Source organism: Apus apus, chromosome 4 (assembly GCF_020740795.1).
Source record: "Apus apus isolate bApuApu2 chromosome 4, bApuApu2.pri.cur, whole genome shotgun sequence".
Classification (NCBI taxonomy): Eukaryota; Metazoa; Chordata; class Aves; order Apodiformes; family Apodidae; genus Apus; species Apus apus.
Window position 1 is genome coordinate 113680080 of NC_067285.1, and position 21264 is coordinate 113701343.

General features: G+C 54.5%; 2 protein-coding genes across 2 annotated transcripts in view; both read right to left on the minus strand.

Annotated features, from left to right (window-relative positions):
• ADAM33 (ADAM metallopeptidase domain 33) overlaps positions 1 to 16211 on the minus strand; it is a gene marked incomplete at its 5' end in the record, with an annotated part of 36594 nt that extends 20383 nt beyond the window's left edge. The window contains 3 exons of the mRNA XM_051618314.1: positions 1827 to 1903; positions 9152 to 9234; positions 16064 to 16211. Of these exons, the coding sequence (XP_051474274.1) occupies positions 1827 to 1903; positions 9152 to 9234; positions 16064 to 16211 (308 nt within the window). The remainder of the gene's footprint in view (positions 1 to 1826; positions 1904 to 9151; positions 9235 to 16063) is intronic.
• A 2069-nt stretch (positions 16212 to 18280) lies between these two features.
• ALMS1 (ALMS1 centrosome and basal body associated protein) overlaps positions 18281 to 21264 on the minus strand; it is a 68746-nt gene continuing 65762 nt past the window's right edge. Inside the window, exon 19 of the mRNA XM_051618315.1 lies at positions 18281 to 18747. Within this exon, the coding sequence (XP_051474275.1) occupies positions 18703 to 18747 (45 nt within the window). The 3' untranslated portion in view covers positions 18281 to 18702. The remainder of the gene's footprint in view (positions 18748 to 21264) is intronic.

The window sequence follows — 21264 nt, forward strand, 5'->3', positions numbered from 1 at the left end:
GTTCCTGGAAAGGGACCTGTGGGACGCCCGGTGAGAGAAGTGCCAGCCCGGGGGCAGATGGGCAGCTGGGAACAGGGGTGGGGACAGGTCAGATGGGGACAGTGGAAAGGAAAAAGCCTCCATGCCATGCCTGGACAATGGGGGAACTGGGAAGGTTGAGCCAACCCTCCCAGCTGAGGGCACAGCAGGTCCCAGCATGGTTCAGACCACTGTGATGTCCTCTCCAGGGCAGGCCAAGGACCAGGAGCCATGGGAAAGAAGGGCAAGATGTGTCTCCTCCTCCTGCACAAGGGAAGACCTTGCTGGAAAACACCATGAAGGGTGGCTTGGGAGGTTGACCATGTCCCCCAGTACCAGAAGAAAGAAAGAAGATTTGAGCATGGCCTCACTGGCTCATGGGCTAACAGGGCTTAGGTAGACCTGCTGGCATAGGACAGCACTGTAGATAGCCAGGGCTGCCTTGGTCTCCCCAGTAGATACAACCAGTAGGCACAGCCAGTCTTGGCTGTCTTGGACTGCTTTGGGTGCCATATGGACTGCCTTTTGTCATGGGTGGTCTTGGGTGCCACAGATGGTCCTGTGTGCTATGGATGCCCTTTGATGCCATGGGAAGTGCCACGGATGATCCCAGGTTCCACAGATGGTCCTGGGCATCCTGGACTGCTCTGGGTGCTCAGCTCCCACTTGCTGCCACCAAGGCCCTCACCTGTTTCACTGTGCTCTCACCCACCACTCAGCATCCTGACATGTCCCGTGCTCCCCCAGTCCTGCCAGAGGCACCACAGCCACCAGGGATGCTCTTCACCCCTCCCTTAGCACACTCATCCTTTCAGCATGGCAAGTGGCACCAAGCCAGAAATGGGGTCCTGAGAAGACATACAAACATCTCCAGGCCTGGTGCACCAGCTAGATACAAGGCTAAGCTTTGGACATGAGCTTTCCAGCCCCACTGCCAACCTCCCCACTGTCCCCACTCCTAAAGCACAACGTGCACAGAACCCTCCAACTTCTCCTTCCCTCACACCAAAAGCTCCTCTGCAGGTCCCTGGGACCTGCTGCCCAGCAGGGCTGTTTGGGGACACCGTGCTGGCTGCTTTTGTGCCCAAACAGCAGCAAGAGGAGGGTCCTGCCAGGCACCAGCCTCCCGCAGCTACTGGAGAGAAGCAGAAGTGGAAGCAGAACTCACCCTGCAGAGATCAGCTTTCTGCTCCACCTCGGGGCCACCTGGCACCAGGAGGGACCCAGACCCAAAAAGGTACAAATGCCATGAGATCTCAGGGAGAGGGGCAAGGAGAGCAGGGCAGGAGATGGGGATAATTGCTCTCCTAGCCCCAGCCCCAGCACAAGGAGATGCCAGGCTGGGTGAGTGTCACAGGGGACAGATGCTGCTGCCACCTGCATCCAAAAAGGAGCCCGGAAAGGGTGCCAGCCCCAAGAATGAACCAGCAGAAGAGCAGCAGAGGTTTCCAAACCACTGCCAGCACTCAGCATTACCCACCATGAGATACCCCCCCTGACCTCACAGCATCAGCCCCACCAGTGGGATGGCAGCCCAAGAGCCCCCAGTCCCACTGAACCTCTGCCTGGCACCTCTCCGACCCCTCAGCACCCCACAGCCCCTCCACCCATGCTGGGTGCTGCACCACCTGCCTTGCACACCACGGGGGTGGGCAGGGGGAAAACGCAGCGTTTCCGCCCAAACAGGCTCATCGGCAGCAGGAAACCACACCAGGACATCCCTTCCCTGCGGGCAGGAGAGCCAGGACAGGGCGGCTGCTGCTCCAGGTGGGACACCCAAAGCTCCTTCCCCAGCCCCAAGCACTTACTGGTTCCTCTCCAGCACCAGGACGAGCTCTCTGCCCTCGGCCATCACGGCCACTTTTGCCCTGGCAGGCGCCGGCACCTACGGAGGAAGCAAAGGAGGGATGGGGTGAGAAAAGACAGAGGCTGGGATGCTCCAGCTGGGTGCCTGTCCACCCTGCTGCCTGCCTGTGGCTTTGTAGGACCTACTGCTCCCTTTGCAACACAAAGGGACAGGGGGTGCCATGGATTTTGAGTACCACCCCTATTCGGAAAAGAAGCTCCTGCTTTCTGGGGTGCCCAAGGCAAGAAGGCCCTGGAGCTCTTGGGGCGAGTCTGGAGAAGGTCATGGAGATGAGCAGCTCTGCTCTGCAGACAGGCTGGGAGAGTTGGGGTGTTCAGCCTGGAGAAGAGAAGGCTCCAGGGAGACCTGAGAGCACCTTCCAGTGCCTGAAGGGGCTCCAGGAAAGCTGGGGAGGGGCTTGGGACAAGGGCAGGGAGGGGTGGGATGAGGGGAAATAATGGTTTCAAACTGGACGAGGGGAGATTGAGGTCAGACATTAGGAGGAAATTCTTGGCTATGAGGGTGGTGAGACCCTGGCCCAGGCTGCCCAGAGAAGCTGTGGCTGCCCCATCCCTGGCAGTGTTGAAGGGCAGGTTGGATGGGGCTTGGAGCAGCCTGGGCTGGTGGGAGGTGTCCCTGCCCATGCAGGGGGGTGGGACTGGATGATCTTGAAGGTCCCTTCCAACTCAAACCAGGCTGTCATTCTGTGATCTCACACTGGCCCCCACCACCTCTCACTTCTCAAAAGCTGAGTCTCTTGATTAAAGCTGCAATGATCCACAGGACACCCTCTGCTGTTCCCACCAGACACCATCTCCTCTGCCCATCCCTGTCCCCACCATCTTTCTCTGCTCCCCAGCTCAGGGCACATCCCAGCCTCTCTTCCACAGAGCTGCTCCACCTCCTCCAGCCCTGCCAGAAACTCGTGGAAGACAAAAAACAACCCCTCCTGCTTGATTTCCCAAGAGCAGCAGCAGATAGAAGAAGATTTGCCCTGGGATTCACCCAGCCAGAGCAGAGGTGAGGATGCAGATCCCAGCCCTGCTGGCAGCTCCCCCAGGAAAAGAGCAGCGAGCGAGAACGGATCCGGGATGCGGGATTGGAAGCAGCGACCCAGACATCCCAACTGGAGTCTCTGTGTGCCCTGTCCCACCACAGCTCCATCCCACCAGAGATCCCGGTCCCTGGGTGGGTCAGCTCCTGAGTGGGTAGGGAAACAAAGCAGCAACCACCCAGGCAGGGGGTCATTTGTACCCTTAAAAACACCCGAGGGCAGCGAGAGGAAGCGACTGACTCAGCTTCCCCAGGATGCCGGTGGTTTCGCTCACCCCCTCACTTGGGAGGGCACCACACGGGCAGCCCACGCAGGGATCCACACCAGCACGGCCTGTCCACACGTGAGGGGATGGGCTGGAGCCCAGAGCACTGCCCTTCTCTGCTGTCCCCACACCCCTCCCTGGCCCCGGCGCGGGGGACACCGCAGCATCGCCCCGTCGCTGCTCGTGGCGTGGCTGGATCTGGCTCTGGCTCCTTCCCCATCCCTGCTGGATGTCCCGGCAGGATTCCAGCCCTCAGCCCCCTGCTCGGGATCTGCTGCAGGGCCCCATCACACGCTGCTCGTGAGCTGGAGAGGTTTTCCCAGCTCCGGAGGGGAAGGGGAGAGGAAGGAGCTGTCCCCCACAAGGCTCTGGCTGCTCGGAGCATCACGGGGTTTTGCAGCCAGTCACCAGGAATGCAGCAGGGTGGGGGTGAAGCTGGTGTGATTCCCAGCTCAAAACAGGCCAAATCCTGCTGTTCCCTCTCATCCCTATGGAGAAGGCCAACCAGGTTTAGCTCCTGGGCACCAGAGATGCTGGGGGATCTCCAGCCTGGCAGCCCCAAGACCACCCTCCTGGGGACCATCACGTTTTTAAGGAGCAGCATCACTCAAGAAAGCACTTTGGGGTGCAGGGCAGCTGGGTGACCCCCCCCCCTGCTGCACCCCAGGACATGGGGCTTTGTGCTCCCAGGGTGGCTGCTCCTGCAGCTTCACCCCAGACTGAGCTCCAGGGATGAAGGGACCCCATTAAGCTGCTCAAGCTGGCCAGAGGAGGGATGCTTCTGGCCTCAAGGAGACCCACAGGGTCTGAGCCCCCATGGCCCCATTTCCCAAGGACGGGAAAATCCTCGTCACCCCAGCCCGTGGCAGCACAAGGACACGGTGATGGAGCAGGGCCCAGCCAAGCTCCAACTGTCTTCCCAGCTCCAAAAAAGGAGACCAGACACAGCACTTTAAAAAAAAAAAACAACAAACCAAACCCAAACCCCAACAGCAAAGCAAGCTGAGCTGAAGGCTCTGCTCGCTTCCCGGCGAGCCCCTTCAGCAGTGCCACAGCCCCTGTCCCCTCTCCCAGCGAGGGGCCCTGTGAGATGTGGGGAGGAGGAAGCTGGGGCAGAGGAAGGCTCCCCTCCTCCGGCGCTGGTGGGAACGGGCTGTATTTTTAGAACATGATCTTATACAAACATCTCTCCCTGGCCAAACATGGTCTGTAGGTTTTTCTTGCCGTTTCCCTTCTTTCCACACACACCCCCCCCCTCACCCCCACCCCTCCCTATTTTTCAAGCCTGTTTCTCCCCATCTCTGATCTCCCAAACACCCTCTTCCCTCAGCCCTTCTCCTCCTCCTCCCCACCAAGGCCCAGACTTCCCAGTTTTGAATTCCCCAGCAATTACTCCCTGCCTTGACTTAAGGACCTTTCCTGGCAAAACGCTCTTTCCCATCTGCTGTCTTAAAGGGACATGAGGGTGTGCAGGGTTATCCCGGCATTCCCAGCTCCCTGTGCAAGAACCATCCTGATTCCCCAGCTGCCAAAGGCTGGACAACAAACTGTAGCTAATGGGATCCAGGCCTGAGCCCTGCATGGCGTGCACTTCCCTTCCCTGTGCCTCAGTTTCCCCCGAGAGCACGTGGAGAGGCAGTGGGGAGCAGGAGGCTGACCCTGGATTTAGCTGGGATGGGCTGAAGCCAGCTCAGCTCCTGGAGAAATCAGGAGCATCGAGTGAGACAAGGGAGAAGGAGGGTGTGAGCACCACTTGGGCCAGAAGGGAGTCAAACGACCCAACTCTCCAGCCAGGAGAGGTTATTGCATTAATTAAACACTGAGAACTTTGCCTTGAGCCTAACTGGAAGGTGGTTGAGTCCCCAAGAGCTGCCAGCTAAGGTGTTGTGCACCTGGAATGAGCTGGGATCAGCATCTTCCTGGGCTTCAGCATCATCCCAGGCTCCAGCATCATCCTGGGCTGGAGCTTGTTCCAAGGCTCCAGCATCATCCTGGCTCTAGCACTTTCCTCCCTCATCCAAACACTGTGACCTCCTTTCTCTAGCAATCACAAAAAGGACGTGCTGGCTCCACAGGCTGCAAGAACCACCTTCCCTCAGCCCTGGCTGGATGTGGAGGTGATGGCCCCTCTCCAGGACATCCCAGCAAAGCCTGAGGCCAAGGGCTCCAGGCCATTCTCCTTGCCCAGGCTCCCTCCATCACAAGTGGGATGCTCCCACTTCCCTGCAGAAGATCAGCTCTCCCAGGAGTGGGCCCAGGGAGCACTGAGCTCTTCTGAAAACCACTAGTTAAGCCAAAAAATCCAAAAGCCACTTTCAAATCCCAGCCTGGCCATCTGCTCAGGCAGGCCCCATAAGCCCCAGTTTCCTAAGGAAGCACATGCAAGCCTGGATGTCATGAGGAAGAGGGGGATCAGAATTGCTTGGAGCTGCTCCACTGAGGATTTGCTGATGGGTTTTGCAGCTGGAGTATCAAGGCTGAGCTGGGTCCTCCCTGGGGAGGCTGGATCCCAGCAGCAGAGTTGGGATTTGAAGAGCCAGGGAGGTGGTGGAGTCACCATCCCTGCAAGAATTCAAAAGAAATGTAGATACAGTGTTTAGGGACGTGGTTTAAGCCCTGAATGGGCAAATTAGGTTATGGCAGGGGATTTAGGTTATGGTTGAACTTGATGATCTTCAAGGTCCCTTCCAACCAGGATGATTCTGGGATTCTATTCCAGGCTCAGGGCCTGCATTGCTATGGCCTAAATACACACCAGGATCAGGATCCGAGACCCCAAGGACAAGCTTCTCCCTCCAGTTGCTCACTGGAAAAGCATCCCAAGGACAGCCAGCTCTGGAGGAGCCAGAACAATCCAGGCCCCCGGAGACAGAGAGGCAGGATATTGGTTGTTTCACAGCAAACTTGGCTCTGGGACCACGTCAGGGTTTGCTCAGCCCTGCCACAGGGAAAAGGGCTTCCCTGCAGGAAACAGATGGCAGGAGTGCGTGTCCTCAGCACCTGCAGCCCACCCCAAACCCACCCTTCTCCTCCCTTCCTCCCCCAGGGCAGGGCTGTGACCCCACATGGATCTCCAGGGAGGGTCCCACACCACAGGGACAGGGTCTGGCACCCCGAGCACAGCCAGAGGGGACGCCCCAAGTGTTTGTGGGCAAGGATGAAGGGGACAGCTGTGTCCCACCACCAGGACAGGGAGACACTGGTTGCTCCAGGGACCCAGCAGACGATCCTGTGGGGTGAGGGGTAGTGGTGGGGGGAAGGATGGTCCACTGGTGTCAAGGTGTGTTCCCATACAGGGACAGGGTGCCAGGAGAGACCCGGAAGGAAGAGCTCTTCTGCCTGGGTGCTCCTCAGCCCTTGTGATGTACAGAATCCCAGACTGGTTTGGGTTTAAGGGACCTTCAAGATCATCCAGTCCCAACCCCCTGCATGGGCAGGGACACCTCCCACCAGCCCAGGTTGCTCCAAGCCCCATCCAACCTGCCCTTCAACACTGCCAGGGATGGGGCAGCCACAGCTTCTCTGGGCAACCTGGGCCAGGGTCTCACCACCCTCACAGCAAAGAATTTCCTCCTCATGTCTCACCTCAATCTCCCCTCTTCTAGTCTGAAACCAGTGCAGTGAGAAACCCCACCTAGGGAAAAGCAGTTACAACAGGAAGGAAATGAGGCAGAGAAGGGCATGGGCAGCATGACAGGCTAGGTGGGACCCCAGGCTGGTGGGACACCTGGGCCAGGATACTGGTCATGACCTGCATTTCCAGCTCTGAAAGGCTGGAACAGACTGTGGTTGGCTCTGGCAGCCTTCATCCCATGACTGGAGCTGGGGGAAAGGGGTGGGAGGAGGAGGATGCAGCAGCGGGGCAGGATCCCACCCCGCGCCAGGGGTGACGAGGGAGCTGTTTGCAATCAGGGTCCCCACGACCTCCTCCCCGGCCTCTCCAAAATCACTTCCATGTGTGCCAGGAGCTGTGGAGCCTGAGGGGAGTTCAGCCCTGAACAATAGGAGAGAGGAGGGTGCAGAGGGGGGGGAGCAGGGTCTGACCCCCCAGCGCCACGCCAGCCCGCACACGACGGGGACCGCAGGGCCACCACCACCACCCTCCTCCTCTTCCAGCTTGACCTGGCTCCTCCAGAAGGAGGAGGGGAAGGAGACACAGTGATGTCCCCTGGGACCATGGCACGGGCCACCCTGCAGCATCCCACCCACGGAGGAGCAGCTCCTGGGGAAGGGACAGAGGAGCTTTTGGGGCGGTCACCGCGCTCGAACCCCACGAGGGAGCCCACCAGCCACTTCCCGTTGTCCCTTCTGAGAGGTCCCTCCCCGAAAGCCAGCCGTGCCCAGACAGACAGAGCGGGCTGGAGGCAACCACACAGCTGTGCTTCTTTCCAGGATCTTTGCTGGAGGGCAAGGAGGAGACTTTTGGACAGACTCAACTGATCCTAAAAATACACACGGCGGCGGCACCGGGGGGGAAACAGGGCTGGTTTGGGGCTCTGTCCACAAGCAGGGAACCTGCTCACCTCTACTCCATCCTTTGGTTGCCACCAGCCTTCCCCCACAAATCTCCTCACTCCCAGCAGCGACCACCCCCCTTCCCCTCCTCTCCTTCCCCCTCCACCGAGGAACAGGAGGCTCCTTGTTTCGAGCTGGCTGGAACCAGAGGAGCCACAGCAGATGCCAGGAAACATGCCAGAACTTGCCCACCCACCCCATGATCCTGGTCGGTGAGCTGTCCCAGTCCCACCAGCCCCGGGGTGAGCCCTGAAATCCCCCCACCCCTGTGATTTGCACCCACCCAGCACAATCTTGGGCAGTGGGGTGTTGGTGAGAGTATAAATAACCCTCCTGCTGCCACGCGTTCCCCGTCTCGAGTGCCCTCCAACTTAAATATAGACCAATCCAGGACTGCTAGGAAGGGAGGGGACATTTCTGCAAGCTGACCACAGCATCCCCAACACCATGGGCTATTTCGGCTCCTGGAGAACCACAATTCCCAGCAGCCAGCACCGATGAGAGCAATACTCCCAAATCCTCCAGGAAAAGGCACCTTCCAGCCCCTCGGGGGAGGCAGGGCAGCACAAAGCCCCTCTCCACTTCCCTGCTGGGAACTGAGGCAAACCCCACCCTCAGTTATCTCCAGCACAAAGCAAGGAGGCCTCACTTGGAGACACCTCAGGTGGTTTCAAAGCTGTGTCCCTAAGCCCCCACCCCAGGGAGATGCCACCAGAAATAGTCCCTTCACAGCACTGAGCCTCCTCAGCAGCGAACCCGCTCAGCCCCAAAGCACAAGCCTTTCCCACAGCCCCCCACACCAGTGCTGGTTGTGCTGGGATGTGATTTGATCTGTCCCAGAGGAGACCACAGCCCCCGAGACCCTCCCAGCTGCTGGGTACAAGGACCAGCTGGATGAGCAGCTGCAGAGCTGGGTGACCCCAGAGCTGGGCGAGGCACCAAGCCCAGGCTGGGATCACCACAGGCAACTCATCTAAGTGGATTTGGAGACAGTGAAGGTGGCAGGGAGGGTGTGACAGGCCAGCAGACCAGCCCTGGGAAGAGAGGTCCTCTTCTCCCCACAGCCTGGGCCCAGCTTCTCCATATTCTTCTTCCAAGGACATCACTCTTAAATCCTGCAGCACTTTCCCGTTAGCTGATCCTGCTGGTCTGTCTATCCTGGCCAAACCATCAGTCTGATGAGTTACCTCCATCTCCTCTCTCCAAACTGCCCAGCTCCTTTCTGCTCCCCCTGTAGCTCTTGGCCATCCTTCCTACTGCCCAATACTTAGGAGGACCACTCCTAACTAACTGAACCTTCTGCTTTCCCCGTTCATCACCTGAATATGGTGACGGGTCCTGTAAACTTCACGTCCTGCAAACTTGACATCTCCATCTGAGCCCCACCAAGAGGGCCCTCAGGTGCAAGCCCTGGCCACACAGTGCAGGGGAGAGAAACCATCTCTGCTCTTACCTTTTCATCCAGGCTGACAGCTCGTCTGGTACGGCCCCCCAGGAGCCAGTGTGGGGTGACCTGCTCTCCATGGGGTGGTAGACCTAGAAAAGAGAAGACCTGGTGAGGACACAAATGGATCATGCAAGTGCCTCAGCGTAGGAGCTCCTCTGCTTCTCTCAAGAGAGAAATGAGAGGAAGAGACAGAGCTGGAGGCTCTGGCCAACATCCAGGGCCACCTCTAGGGTGTTTCTGGGGGATGGACACCAGCACGAAGCCAAAGCATCACCCCCTGCCCAGGCCAGTGCCCTCATTGCTAACCAGCCTCGCTCCTGGAGCATCACTGCCCACCCAGGTCCCCAGCTGGTGTCCTAACACCCCATGGGGAAGCAGCCAGCACATGGCTGGCACCACCCTGGTCCTGCCCATCACCAGCCAGCCCAGGCAAACCCCACCAGGCACCCCCAGATCACCCCAGCCCGGGGTGAGGGCAGGGGCCATGCAGGCAGCAGCGCATCCCCCTGCCTGCTCCAGCCCTCCCGACTCACACCACGGGGCTTTCTTCTGGGCTTTATGCTTTCACACCCACTGATCACCAGCATTCACAGGCTGGGGAGGGATGGTTCCACCACCCGGAGCTGGAGCCACCATCTTCCCAGCCAGAGCTGGGAGCAGAGGAGCTAAAATAGCTGCAGCACATCAGGGGTTTCTCTGAGCCATCCCAGCTCCCCTGGGCAGAGCAGTACAAGCAATTCCTTGGCTCCATTAGAGACAGACAGACATTCTAAGGCTATTTTTTTTCCCCCCCTAAACAACGTGGCTGGACTTGATTGCACCAGAGTGAGCAGCTCCTGGTGACTGAAGCCTGGACAACAACAGAAGGAGGAAAAAACCCACAACAATAAAACAAAATCTGAAGATGCTGAGGAGAAGGGATGAAGCCTTGCAAAAATATGAAGGGCTGGGCACCACTTTGCCAAGCCAAATGTTGTCAGTGAAAGCTGGGATGGAAGAACCTTCCCCTGCAAAGAACCAAGTTATTTACCAAGGGAGTGGAATAACAGGGTTTATGGCTTCACAGTTTTAGAGGCTTGTTTTGGGTTCCCCGTGCAATGATCTGGGGGGGGATTTGGCTTGAAGAAAGATTAAGTTATTGGAAAGATTTATTTAAAAATAAATTAAAAAAAAAAAAAAAATGGATTCCCAACAGTTATTGGTTGGGAATGAATTGGTGGGGAATGAATTGGTGGGGAATGAACTGGTGGGGAACTGAGTGTTGAACACAATCCAGCCACGTCTGTCCCAGCAGGCCCTAGGATGTGCTATCACACAGTGGCATTTAATCAGTTTTCATTATATATAGCCTGTAATCAGATTCCAGGAATAACTACAGATAAGGTGGTGGCACAAGCCCAGTTTCCTTCCCCTCACCTCCCCCAGAAGAGCCAACGAGGCCCTTCAACGCCCCCAGCCGTGCACGAGCTCATTTTATAAGGGGGGAAACTGAGGCACGGCCTTGAGGTGACTTCTCTCCAGCCACGCAGGGGGAGCAGCTCCTGGGGGGTTTTGCTGCCTTCCCATTTCAGATAAAAGGGAAAAAAAAAAAAAAAAAAACAACCTCCTCGTTTTGTCTTTACTGGCTGCCTTGGAGGGAGAGGGGCAGGGAGACGCTGCCTCTGGCTGCAGAGCCGGCCTCTCTCCCACGCTGTCTGGGGAGAGGATGGGACACCAGGGGCAGTGGTTCTGCAGGGATTACTGGGATGGCCTTCAGGCCACGTCGTAAAAACCTCTGGGTTATTATATGAAGCTCCCTGCTGCTTTCCCTCCAGCTTTTGCTGGGAATCAGACTGACTCGGAGCATGAGACAGGGCCTTACAAATCTAAGTCAAATAAACCCCAACGTGGTGCAGAGGGGGTTTCCCACCCCCTCCTTTTTTTTTTTTTTTTTCCTAGAAAACATACTCATTCCCAGCCTCTTCTGGGAGTGCTGCAGCAGGAGCAGCATGGCTTTGGCATTTGGGGGATGCTAAAGGCAGAAGATGAGCCCTGCAGCTCACAGGCTCCAACCAAGGCGGGCAGCTCTCCCGGCTGCTTTTCCTCCTCTCCTCCTAATCCAAACAGAGGTTTCTGGCTCCCACCACCCTCCTCGTTCCTCTCCCAGCTGCTCGCACAGGGCTGTCTCTGAGTTGCTGGAAAACTTATTTTTCGGCAGCAGAGAACCCAGTGAAGCTCAAGAGTAAAAATAATTACAATTAATCGAAATTGCCCCGGGAAGCAGCAGCCAGAGCTTCTTGGTGGGGTCGTGGAAGGAATTAGGGGATGGAGAAGGGGAGACTACAGGAGGCTGAACCCAACCTGGCAACTTCTGCCCTTCTCCTCCTGCTGGAAAAGTGATGGAAACCACAGGAGGAAAAGCCGAGTTTCGCCCCAGGACACCCAGCAGCAGCAGGCACCGCTGGGTCCCTCCCGAGGTGCCACCACCCGGAGCTGGGGCAGGGCCACAAGGGCGGTGCGGGATGGGGAGATGAGGCAGGGGAGGGTCTCTGCCGTTCGGGGGGGATCTCGGAGCCGAATCCATCCCCTCTCCCGGGGGCTGCCTGGCTGCTCCCAGCGCTCCCACCCCGACCAGACCATATAGAGGCACAGCGCGCAGTCCCGCTGCCACCCTCCCCCGGGGCCGGCTCTGTTGGGGGGGGGGGGGGGGTGGAACCCACGGAAAGAGGGGGATTTGGGGGGCGGGCACATGCCCAGCAGAGCGATGGGGCCGAAGGGAGGCAGTGCTGCCCGCAGCTCCCCCCCCCCCATCAAACCACCTCCATTCCCCAAACCCCCGGACCCCCCCCACCCCGCGGGCTGAACCAGAGCTGTGCGCCCGGTACCCCGGGTTGTTTGTTTTTTTTTTGGGGGGGGAGGTGGGGAACGATGACCCTTTGTACTCACCCCTGTGTCCAGAAGCATCTCCCCGCCCGGGGAACAGCACCAACAAGCCCAGCAGGAAGATGCGGCTCCCCCAAAAAGCAGCCCCGGGCTGGGGGGGAGCCCGCCCGGCCATGCTCCCCGGGGTTTGTCACCGCCTCTGCTCGTCGCCGTCCGTCCTTCCTCCCCCTCTTATCCTCTCGGGTCCCCTCCCCTCTCTCTCTCTCGGATCCCCTCTCCCAGCCCCATTCACCCTCCGGATCCCCCCTTTCCCAGGCGCCCGGCTGGATGCGGGGCTGGGCGGTGGGAAGGGGGGGGTGGGGAGGGGTGGGCATTGTTCGCTTTTATTTATGGCTGTGTTTCTTGGCCCGGCCGGGACGCTTTAATGAGAAGCAGACCCGGGGAAGGGGAGGAGAAAGGCGGCTCCCAGGCTCCCTCCAACGGGACATCCCGCTGCAGCCGCCGATCCCAGCCCGGTGCCGGGCTCCCCCACAATCCGCTTCACCCCCTTTCTCCGGGAGGAGAAGGAAAGAGGGGGGGGATAGAAAGGGAATTCAACCACCCCATCCACCACCCCAGGGGGAGAGGGACTCTCCAGCCCCCTCCACAAGTTGGTTTTGTTATTGTTAGTTTTCGTGGCATCACGGAATGAATCAGGGAATGGGGTAGAAGAGACCCGAGGGATCATCGAGTTCCAACCCCCCTGCACGGGCAGGGACACCTCCCACCAGCCCAGGGTGCTCCAAGCCCCATCCAACCTGGCCTCACCACAAGCTCTCCCCAGGACCATCTGCCCTTTCTCGGTGAAGTCTCTGCTACAAAGACAGGCTGGGAGAGTTGGGGTGTTCAGCCTGGAGAAGAGAAGGCTCCAGGGAGACCTTAGAGCACCTTCCAGTGCCTGAAGGGGCTCCAGGAAAGCTGGGGAGGGGCTTGGGACAAGGGCAGGGAGGGATGGGATGAGGGAGAAGGGTTTTGAGCTGCAAGAGGGGAGACTGAGACATCAGGAAGAAATTCTTGGCTGTGAGGGAGGTGAGACCCTGGCCCAGGTTGCCCAGGGAAGCTGTGGCTGCCCCATCCCTGGCAGTGTTGAAGGGCAGGTTGGATGGGGCTTGGAGCAACCTGGTCTGGTGGGAGGTGTCCCTGCCCATGCAGGGGGTTGGAACTGGATGATCTTGAAGGTCCCTTCCAACCTTAACCCTTCTATGATTCTATGAAGTTCTGCAGAGCACCAGGAAGGCCCCCCTGAATCTTGAAGGTGGTCTGCTGCTAAAACTCACCATGGAGGGGTTGTGCAGGTCCCATCACATCCAGGAGAGGAGAATTGCAGCAAAATAATGAACTCATTCAAAAGAATAAACTTGTGCAAGAGGAGTGAGAGAAACAGAGGGCTTTGCTGTCCCTTCTTGGGGATTTAGATTGGACAGTGGGATAAACATCTTCACTGAAAGGGTTATCAAACACTGGCACAGGCTGCCCAGGGAGGTGGGTGGATCACCAGCCCCAGAGGGGGTTAAAAGCCATGTAAAAGTTGTTCTGAGGAACACGGTTTAGTGGTGGCCTTGGCACTCCTGGGTTAACAGTTGCATTCAATGATCTTAAAGGTCTTTTCCAGCCAAAACGATTCCCTGATTCTTGGATCCAGGCAGCTCAGTGGAAGCTCAGCAGAGCAGCTGTAAATCAGCAGCCTGGCACAAAACTGGGAGAGTTTTGAAGGCATGACAGGGCTTCCAGCCATCAGGAAACCATCAGCAGCAAGGTCCAGAGGGACCAGGCTGTGCAGAGCTGCAGAGAGCTGTGAAGGTCTTTCCAAGAAAGGGCAGTGGTGGCCAGGAGTGCCACAGAGGGGTGAGCCAGAGGCTGGGATGGGGTTGGGACTGTCAGCCAGAGGAAACCCTGAGCAGCCAACAGGCTCCAGCCTTCCCTCAGCAGCCCATTAATCCCAGCAGAGCTCCACCATTGCTACATGGTCCGTGATATTTTTACTCATTCCTCCACTTCCTCAACCAGCACAAATTACTAAAAGTAGGGCAGGCTTGGAGGGGGGGGTGTAGGTGAAGGTCAAAGCCTCTCTGCTCCCCACCAGCACAGGGAACCTGATCTCAACCATTGGCCATGGAGAAGTTTGTGCCCCTGCACGGGGTTGGGGGTGGCAATAGGTGGTGGCTTTCCAGAGCGGTTCATAAAAGGCCTTTTTGTGCACAGGAACAAGCATCCTTCCCTCATCTACTGCCTCGAACACTTGATAGCTCTGCTGACACAAGCCCACAGAAGACGTGGCACCCGACCAGGCTCTGCAGCTGGGGCAGCAGCCTGGCAGCTGAGCCCCAGAGAGGGGATTTCTGCATCCTGGAGTAAGCCAGGAGCAGCACGTGGGGAGCCAGGGATCCCTCACAGCCATGGAATTACAGGGACAGCCCTTTGGTGTCTGTTTTCTGTGCCCTTTCAGGCTCTTTCCTCAGAGCCATGAAGGAGGGAACCAGCAGGTGGAGGACACCAGCACAGGCGGTGTGCTCAGGAAGATCCTGAGCACTTACACTTTGGGTCTTCAGCCACTGCTTCCCCAGCACAATCTCCACTGCTCTTAGCCTGGTAAGGGTCCTTCTGCAAAGGACCAGGAGAGCTGGAATGCAGCAAAGCAGCTCTATGCCAGTCATCAAAACCTCTGCCCTGAGAGACCCAAAAAACACATCTCCTCAGACCCAATTTCACAGAACCTTCCATTCAAATGACTCTTGAATCTGCACGCAAAGCCACAGGAACTCAACTCCCCCTGCACAGGTGTTCAGGAAGCCACAGCATGTAGCTGGCATCCTACCTCCTCCAGATCCAAGCAGCAAGTCTCAAAGCCCAAGAGACTCACTCTTCTCCAAGGGAAGGCCCAGGCTGGCTGCTCAGCAGATGACTCAGAAGACCTGGCAGAAGCCACCAGAACCTCCAGCAGAGTGATTCATGGGACAAACCAAATCCAATTTGGGTAGAGGAGCCAACACAACTTTGGAAAAATGAGCTAGTCTCTCTTTTGCACCATGAAGACCAGTTCAAAGTAGCTTCTGACAAAGCTAGAAAGAAACAGGACTGCAGCATGTGGGTAAATTAGTAAAATTAGATTATCTATTTTTTTTTAAAAAAAACAACCCTTCTCCCCTCTCAAAGACCTTTTACAACTGTCCTCATCATCGTGGAATTTGAGTGCCTTCCAGAAGTGCATTAATCAACATGGTTTTCATTTGTCATGGAGGGGTCATTCACCCTCCCGCAGGGTCTCATTTGGCCTGGAGAGTTCAGCTTATCTGCTGATGGAGGGGGGAAAATATGAGTAAAAAGTTTGACTTTCGAACCTTGCTTGTGTGAAAGAACTGTGGCTTTCCCATTTCGAGCAGATCAGCTGAATTCCTTCCCCACGACTATGACAAGCACGTCCAGTGGCTCCATCTCACACTCTGAAGCTTCACAGAAGCACAGCTGGGCAACCAGCACATGCAGCAGAGGCAGCAACTTATTCAGATCCTGTTTAATCCCAGACTGGTTTGGGTTGGAAAGGACCTTCAAGACCATCAGGTTCCAACCCCCTGCATGGGCAGGGACACCTCCCACCAGCCCAGGTTGCTCCAAGCCCCATCCAACCTGCCCTTCAACACTGCCAGGGATGGGGCAGCCACAGCTTCCCTGGGCAGCCTGGGCCAGGGTCTCACCACCCTCACAGCCAAGAATTTCTTCCTAATGTCTGACCTGAATCTCCCCTCTTTCAGCTTAAAATCATTCCTCTTCATCCCTCACTACAAGACCTTGTCAGAAGTCCCTCCCCAGCTTTCCTGTAGCCCCTTCAGATACTGGAAAGCCACTATGAGTTCTCCCCAAAGCCTTCTCTTCTCCAGGCTGAGAATTTACTGCATTAAATTTTGATGTGGAGCAACGAACAGGCAGTCAGGGAGTAGTGCCTTCCTTAGAATATCATCTCAGAAGAAGTGAATTATCAACCAGGATGCTCTCAAGGACAAGTGGAAGCAACCATCTTACCTGCTTCTGCACAGGGCAAATCTCCTTCTTCAGCCTCCTCCTCTTCCAAGCAGTTCAGTTGTGTTCTCCAGCAGGCACAACCACCAGCAAATCTGCCACCAACGAAGATGGGCAGCAGAAGTCCTTCAGGTATGCAGCTCTCCAGGAGTCAACCACCCTGGACCAGGCCACGTCTAGACAGATGCACAGGAACTGTATTCTGTGGGGAATTTCCATGGACTTCAACCTTTCTTCTACAGCATCCTTACAAATGGTTTCCATGGTTATCAGCCATGAGAGAAGGTGACCCAGACAACATCCACTCAAGTCCCACCACTGCCTGATGTGGCAGACCTCTAACTTGAGAATGGTTCTCCATAGGAAGGACTCCAAGAACACCCACCAAGAACCACAGGACTCAGATTATTGGAAAAGGTCCACTGGGAAGGAATCTACAGCCCCAAAGGTACAACTAGGAGAAATGGTGATGGAAGAGAAACAGAAGGTGCTTCTGAAGGGCAAACAAGCCTCTTATAATAATACAGATTGTAAAATATAAGGTGACCTTTGATACCTCTTTTCTCTGCCATCTCTTTGCCTCACCCACACATCCATCACCCTTCCCACCTCAAGTTCAGTCTACAGACAGCACATCTTCAGGTAGTTCAAAGCCAAAGACCAGCCCTTCTTGGAGATGACCAAGGTGCAGCTGAACCACCACAGTACTAGATCAGAGCTGCTCTCAGTTTCCAGAGACAACTCAACAGACACCGGCACTGCCCTCTCCAGCTTTGGAGGCACCAGCTATGACAGTTGGTGAGACCCACACATGCATCTGGCACCCCCACAACCACCAGGGTGAGGGATGGGCATGGCAAATGCCCCCCAAAGAGCATTTCTGATTAACTAAGCACAGAAGCCTGCTCCTGTAGGGTTAAAAAAAAAAATACCAACAAAATCTGCCTTCTTTCAACTTGCAAAGATTTGCAGAACTTACCCTAAAATTCTTCATATGGCAGTGGATTTAGGAGGAGATAACTCTGCTCTGGAATTGACACAAGACAAGCATAATTCCCTGAGGTTTTGGAATGAAGTTGTGCGTGTTGGAAGCAATGACTCCAAATGTCAACAGCCTCCTTGCACAGAACTATAAACACTGGATGCTTTGCACCCAGCACGAGCTTTATCTGACCTGATGACAAGAAGGAAGGGCAGAAGAATGGGTGTGAGTCAGCTCCACTAGCAACCCTCCTGCAGAAATCCAGGGAAGGATGGATGATAATAGAAGACCTCATTTTCCTAAGTTCTGAGAAGTCAACTCCTCCTGATTTCACCTAGAGTTGCAGGTGTTTGCTCCTTTGAGAAGTCCAACAGTCTCACCCTGCTCCCCTGCAACACTTGCTTTTTCTCCCTGTGTGCAGAACATGGAGAACATTTCCTGCACAGGATGTCAGCAAGCAGAGTGGAAACTCCTTGTGAGGCCCCAGACCAGTGATAGCCACCCCAGACCACACATCTGAAATACCCAAGCCTGCCCAAACAGAAAGACTTGAACAGAAGCAAACACTTCTCCCTTAGCAGAGGAAAACACCACAGGATTATTACCAAATGAGGAATCACATGCTGCTTGGCACTGGAGCTCTCAAGCTGCAACTCTACCAGAATGACAGGGACTGTTGGATTATTCTGGTAGTCACTGAACATTTTTAAGCCAGGTAAAACATAAAAAATTGCAGCAGCTCTTCGTTTTGAAAGGTTTGCCAACATGTAGTTCCAGTTCACTAGTACAAAGGACAAAGCTCCCCACTGCTTTGGCCAGCTCTTGCTTACCTGTTCCAAGAGTTTTGTTGGAAGAATTACAGGCAGCTCTGGAACCGGAGACTTCCAGCAGGTGTCCATGAAGAATCATAGAATGGTGAAGGTTGGAAGGGACCTTAAAGATCACCAGGTTCCAACCCCCCTGCCATGAGCAGGGACACCTCCCACCAGACCAGGCTGCTCCAAGCCCCATCCAACCTGCCCTTCAACACTGCCAGGGATGGGGCAGCCACAGCTTCTCTGGGCAGCCTGGGCCAGGGTCTCACCAAAGACCTGTGGTAATCACATCCAGTTTGAACAGCCTTTCAGTTACCTTGTGAGTTCTTCAGGTCTGTGTTGGGTAAGAGGTGACCAAGACCTGGTTTCTTTAGATGTTGTTCATACAGACAGCAAAGATACAGTTCATGATTGCTCCGACAGTTACTATAAACTTCTGTTATTTATTTAAGGGGTTTTTGAAGTACAAAACATGATTGGTGTTCTCCATTGACATAGGAAATTAAAAAAATAAACAATCATTGTTAAAAACAATTCAAAATATAAAACGGCCATTCCCATTAGGTAGTTATAAATATGTTATGAATCAAAGACTTCCAAACCATGTTTACTTCTGTAGTGGTGTTATGCACTTCCAAAACCAGCCATTTATCTAAAAACCTCTCACCCACAGCAAATCCTTCATTCTTACATGCAGCAAAGTTAGATTAGTACAAAAATGACACGACTGAAAACCACAAACATACACTGCAACAGTATTTACTGCATTATCTTTTGTCACATCACAACTCCTTCATGCTGCAAGCTCAAAAAGCTGAAGAAACCTTCCTTTGAAGAGACCTTTATCAGTTCCAAGGCACCCTCCTCCCTAAGACATGGTTGGTGATTTTCTGAAAAATAAAAACAAAGGGAGAGAGATGAGTGTGACTCCTCTAAAAATTAAAAATGTTAAGTAGGAAGATCCTGTTAATACATTTTCTGAGCAGAATGTCAAGGGGCAATACAAAACTATTTACACCCTTTAGGGCAGCTGAAGCAGCCTGTTTGTTTCTCACCAACACCAGGACATCCCTGTGTTGGCTGCTCTGGAAATGGCCAGAAATGATTCTGAAGAGTCAGGACACACCTTGAGAGACTGACACAGTTGACAGACTGTTTCCCTAAGTAACCATGGTGCATGTCTCTCCCTTCACCTGCTGTGTTCAGCTCTGGGGTCCCCAACATAAAAAGGACATGGACCTGTTGGAGAGAATCCAGAGGAGGCCACAAAGATGATCCAAGGGCTGGAGCAGCTCTGCTCTGGAGACAGTCTGAGAGAGTTGGGGTGTTCAGCCTGGAGAAGAGAAGGCTCCAGGGAGACCTTAGAGCACCTTCCAGTGCCTGAAGGGGCTCCAGGAAAGCTGGGGAGGGGCTTGGGACAAGGGCAGGAAGGGATGGGATGAGGGAGAATGACTTTGAACTAGAAGAGGGGAGATTTAGATGAGATCTTGGGGAGAAATTCTTGACTGTGAAGGCGGTGAGACCCTGGCCCAAGTTGCCCAGGGAAGCTGTGGCTGCCCCATCCCTGGCAGTGTTGAAGGGCAGGTTGGATGGGGCTTGGAGCAGCCTGGGCTGGTGGGAGGTGTCCCTGCCCATGCAGGGGGTTGGGACTGGATGGTCTTTAAGGTCCTTTCCAATCCAAACCTGTTTGGGATTGACTCTGAATACAAACTTCTGGGAGTCATGTGTTCTCCGGTTTGTGACACACTTAGGAAGGCCACAGCCAAACTAGAAGAGTTACAAAGAGCAACAAGTCAATGGAAGATACAGAAAGTGTTTTTCTACAATAAACAACTGAATAAATCAGGACTCTTCATTAGAGTGGGAGGGATGAGCCGTGACTGACAGGGAAGAGACGAAAGTCTATACAGTCCTGAGCAGCCCAAAGCAGGTGAAAAGGCAAGGATACTTGCAGACTCTTCCAAAAATAACCTGGGGAGGCATTGTGTAAAAAATCTGGTAATAGATTTTAAAGGAAAAAATAAGAAACAACCCAAAACAGCACGTTGTGTGAAGAGTCACAGTCTTGTGCAGTTAACCCGTGGAGCTCTGCCCTAGGGTGCTGCCAACTCCAGACATTTAACACTTCACCAAACAAGTGGACAAATTCATGAAAGGAAAAAAGAAGATGGATTCAAAGCCCCTTGGTCATGAACCACACCAGAATGTCAGAGCATCTTGGAGAAGTGCTGCTAACACTGGCTCTGCCATGGTCTACATCCCCAGGCACCTGCTGGTGTGACCTGCTGTCATCCAGATGATTGAAACACAACACCATTCTGCTCCATCAGCCAGCAGATCCTGGATGTTTTGATGCATGGAATACACATTATGGGGCTGCAGGGAAGTGTGGGATAAATTAGGAGCCTTGGGTAACTCATATATTACTAACAGCAGTGGGAGTGATACAGCTATTGCCTGGTGAGACCTTCTGCATCACACAGTGGAGGCAACAGGCAGCTCAGAGTATGGAGGAGATGTGTCTACACATCCTGTCTCTATATATATACACACATCCTATATATATTGTATATACCCAGTCTTACATACACACATGTATAAAAAGCAGAAAGCTCCTGACTTGAATCTCTGTGCAGAATCTGTCCCCAATACTTCAACCAAGCTCCAGAAGGGCTCCAACCACCTTGCACCACAAAGCCTCTGAAGAGCCCTTCCAGCTCACAGCCCCTTTTGCAGCCTAATAAGCAAACCCAGGTAGCAATGAGATGCTCTGTCCTCTTTGCTCCCCTTTCTACCGTGGAGGGAAAATGTAGCCAAGGAGACTTAAAAACAAACAGTTAAAAAAAACCAACAGTGTAAAGCTGCAAGCAAAAGGCAGTTCAGTTTCACATCTCTAGAAGCTTTTCCTTTGGGGCAGTGACACCTTGTGGCCCTTGGCTGGCATGGGCTCTAAAGGACATGTCCCATCCTCAGACAGTGTTTAGTGTTCCTGAATGCCAGTATCTTTTTTAAAGGGTACAGGGAAGCAGAGTAATGAATAACTTGGCTATTCTCTTTATGGAGGTTTCTCCCATGCTCCCTATTTACAAAAATGACCAACTTACTACATCTAATGGAAAAGCCTCAGTAAGAGAATGAATTTGTATCTGATGATAAACTCATGAAACTCAAAAGAGTTCTGACTTATGCTGCCAGCAGATCAGAGATCTGTCTCGACTAAACAGCTTTCAAAATTAAAGGGCACACACCATTCCCCTCTCTGACCAGTATGATTTTGTGATCTATTTGAAATTAAAAGTACAAAAGCAGATACTAAGACACAACATCAGTCCAGATCCATGTGCCTTCTGCAGCAAAAGCAAGCTTGCTATCTTAATAAAGATACCTACTTAACAATTAAAAAAATT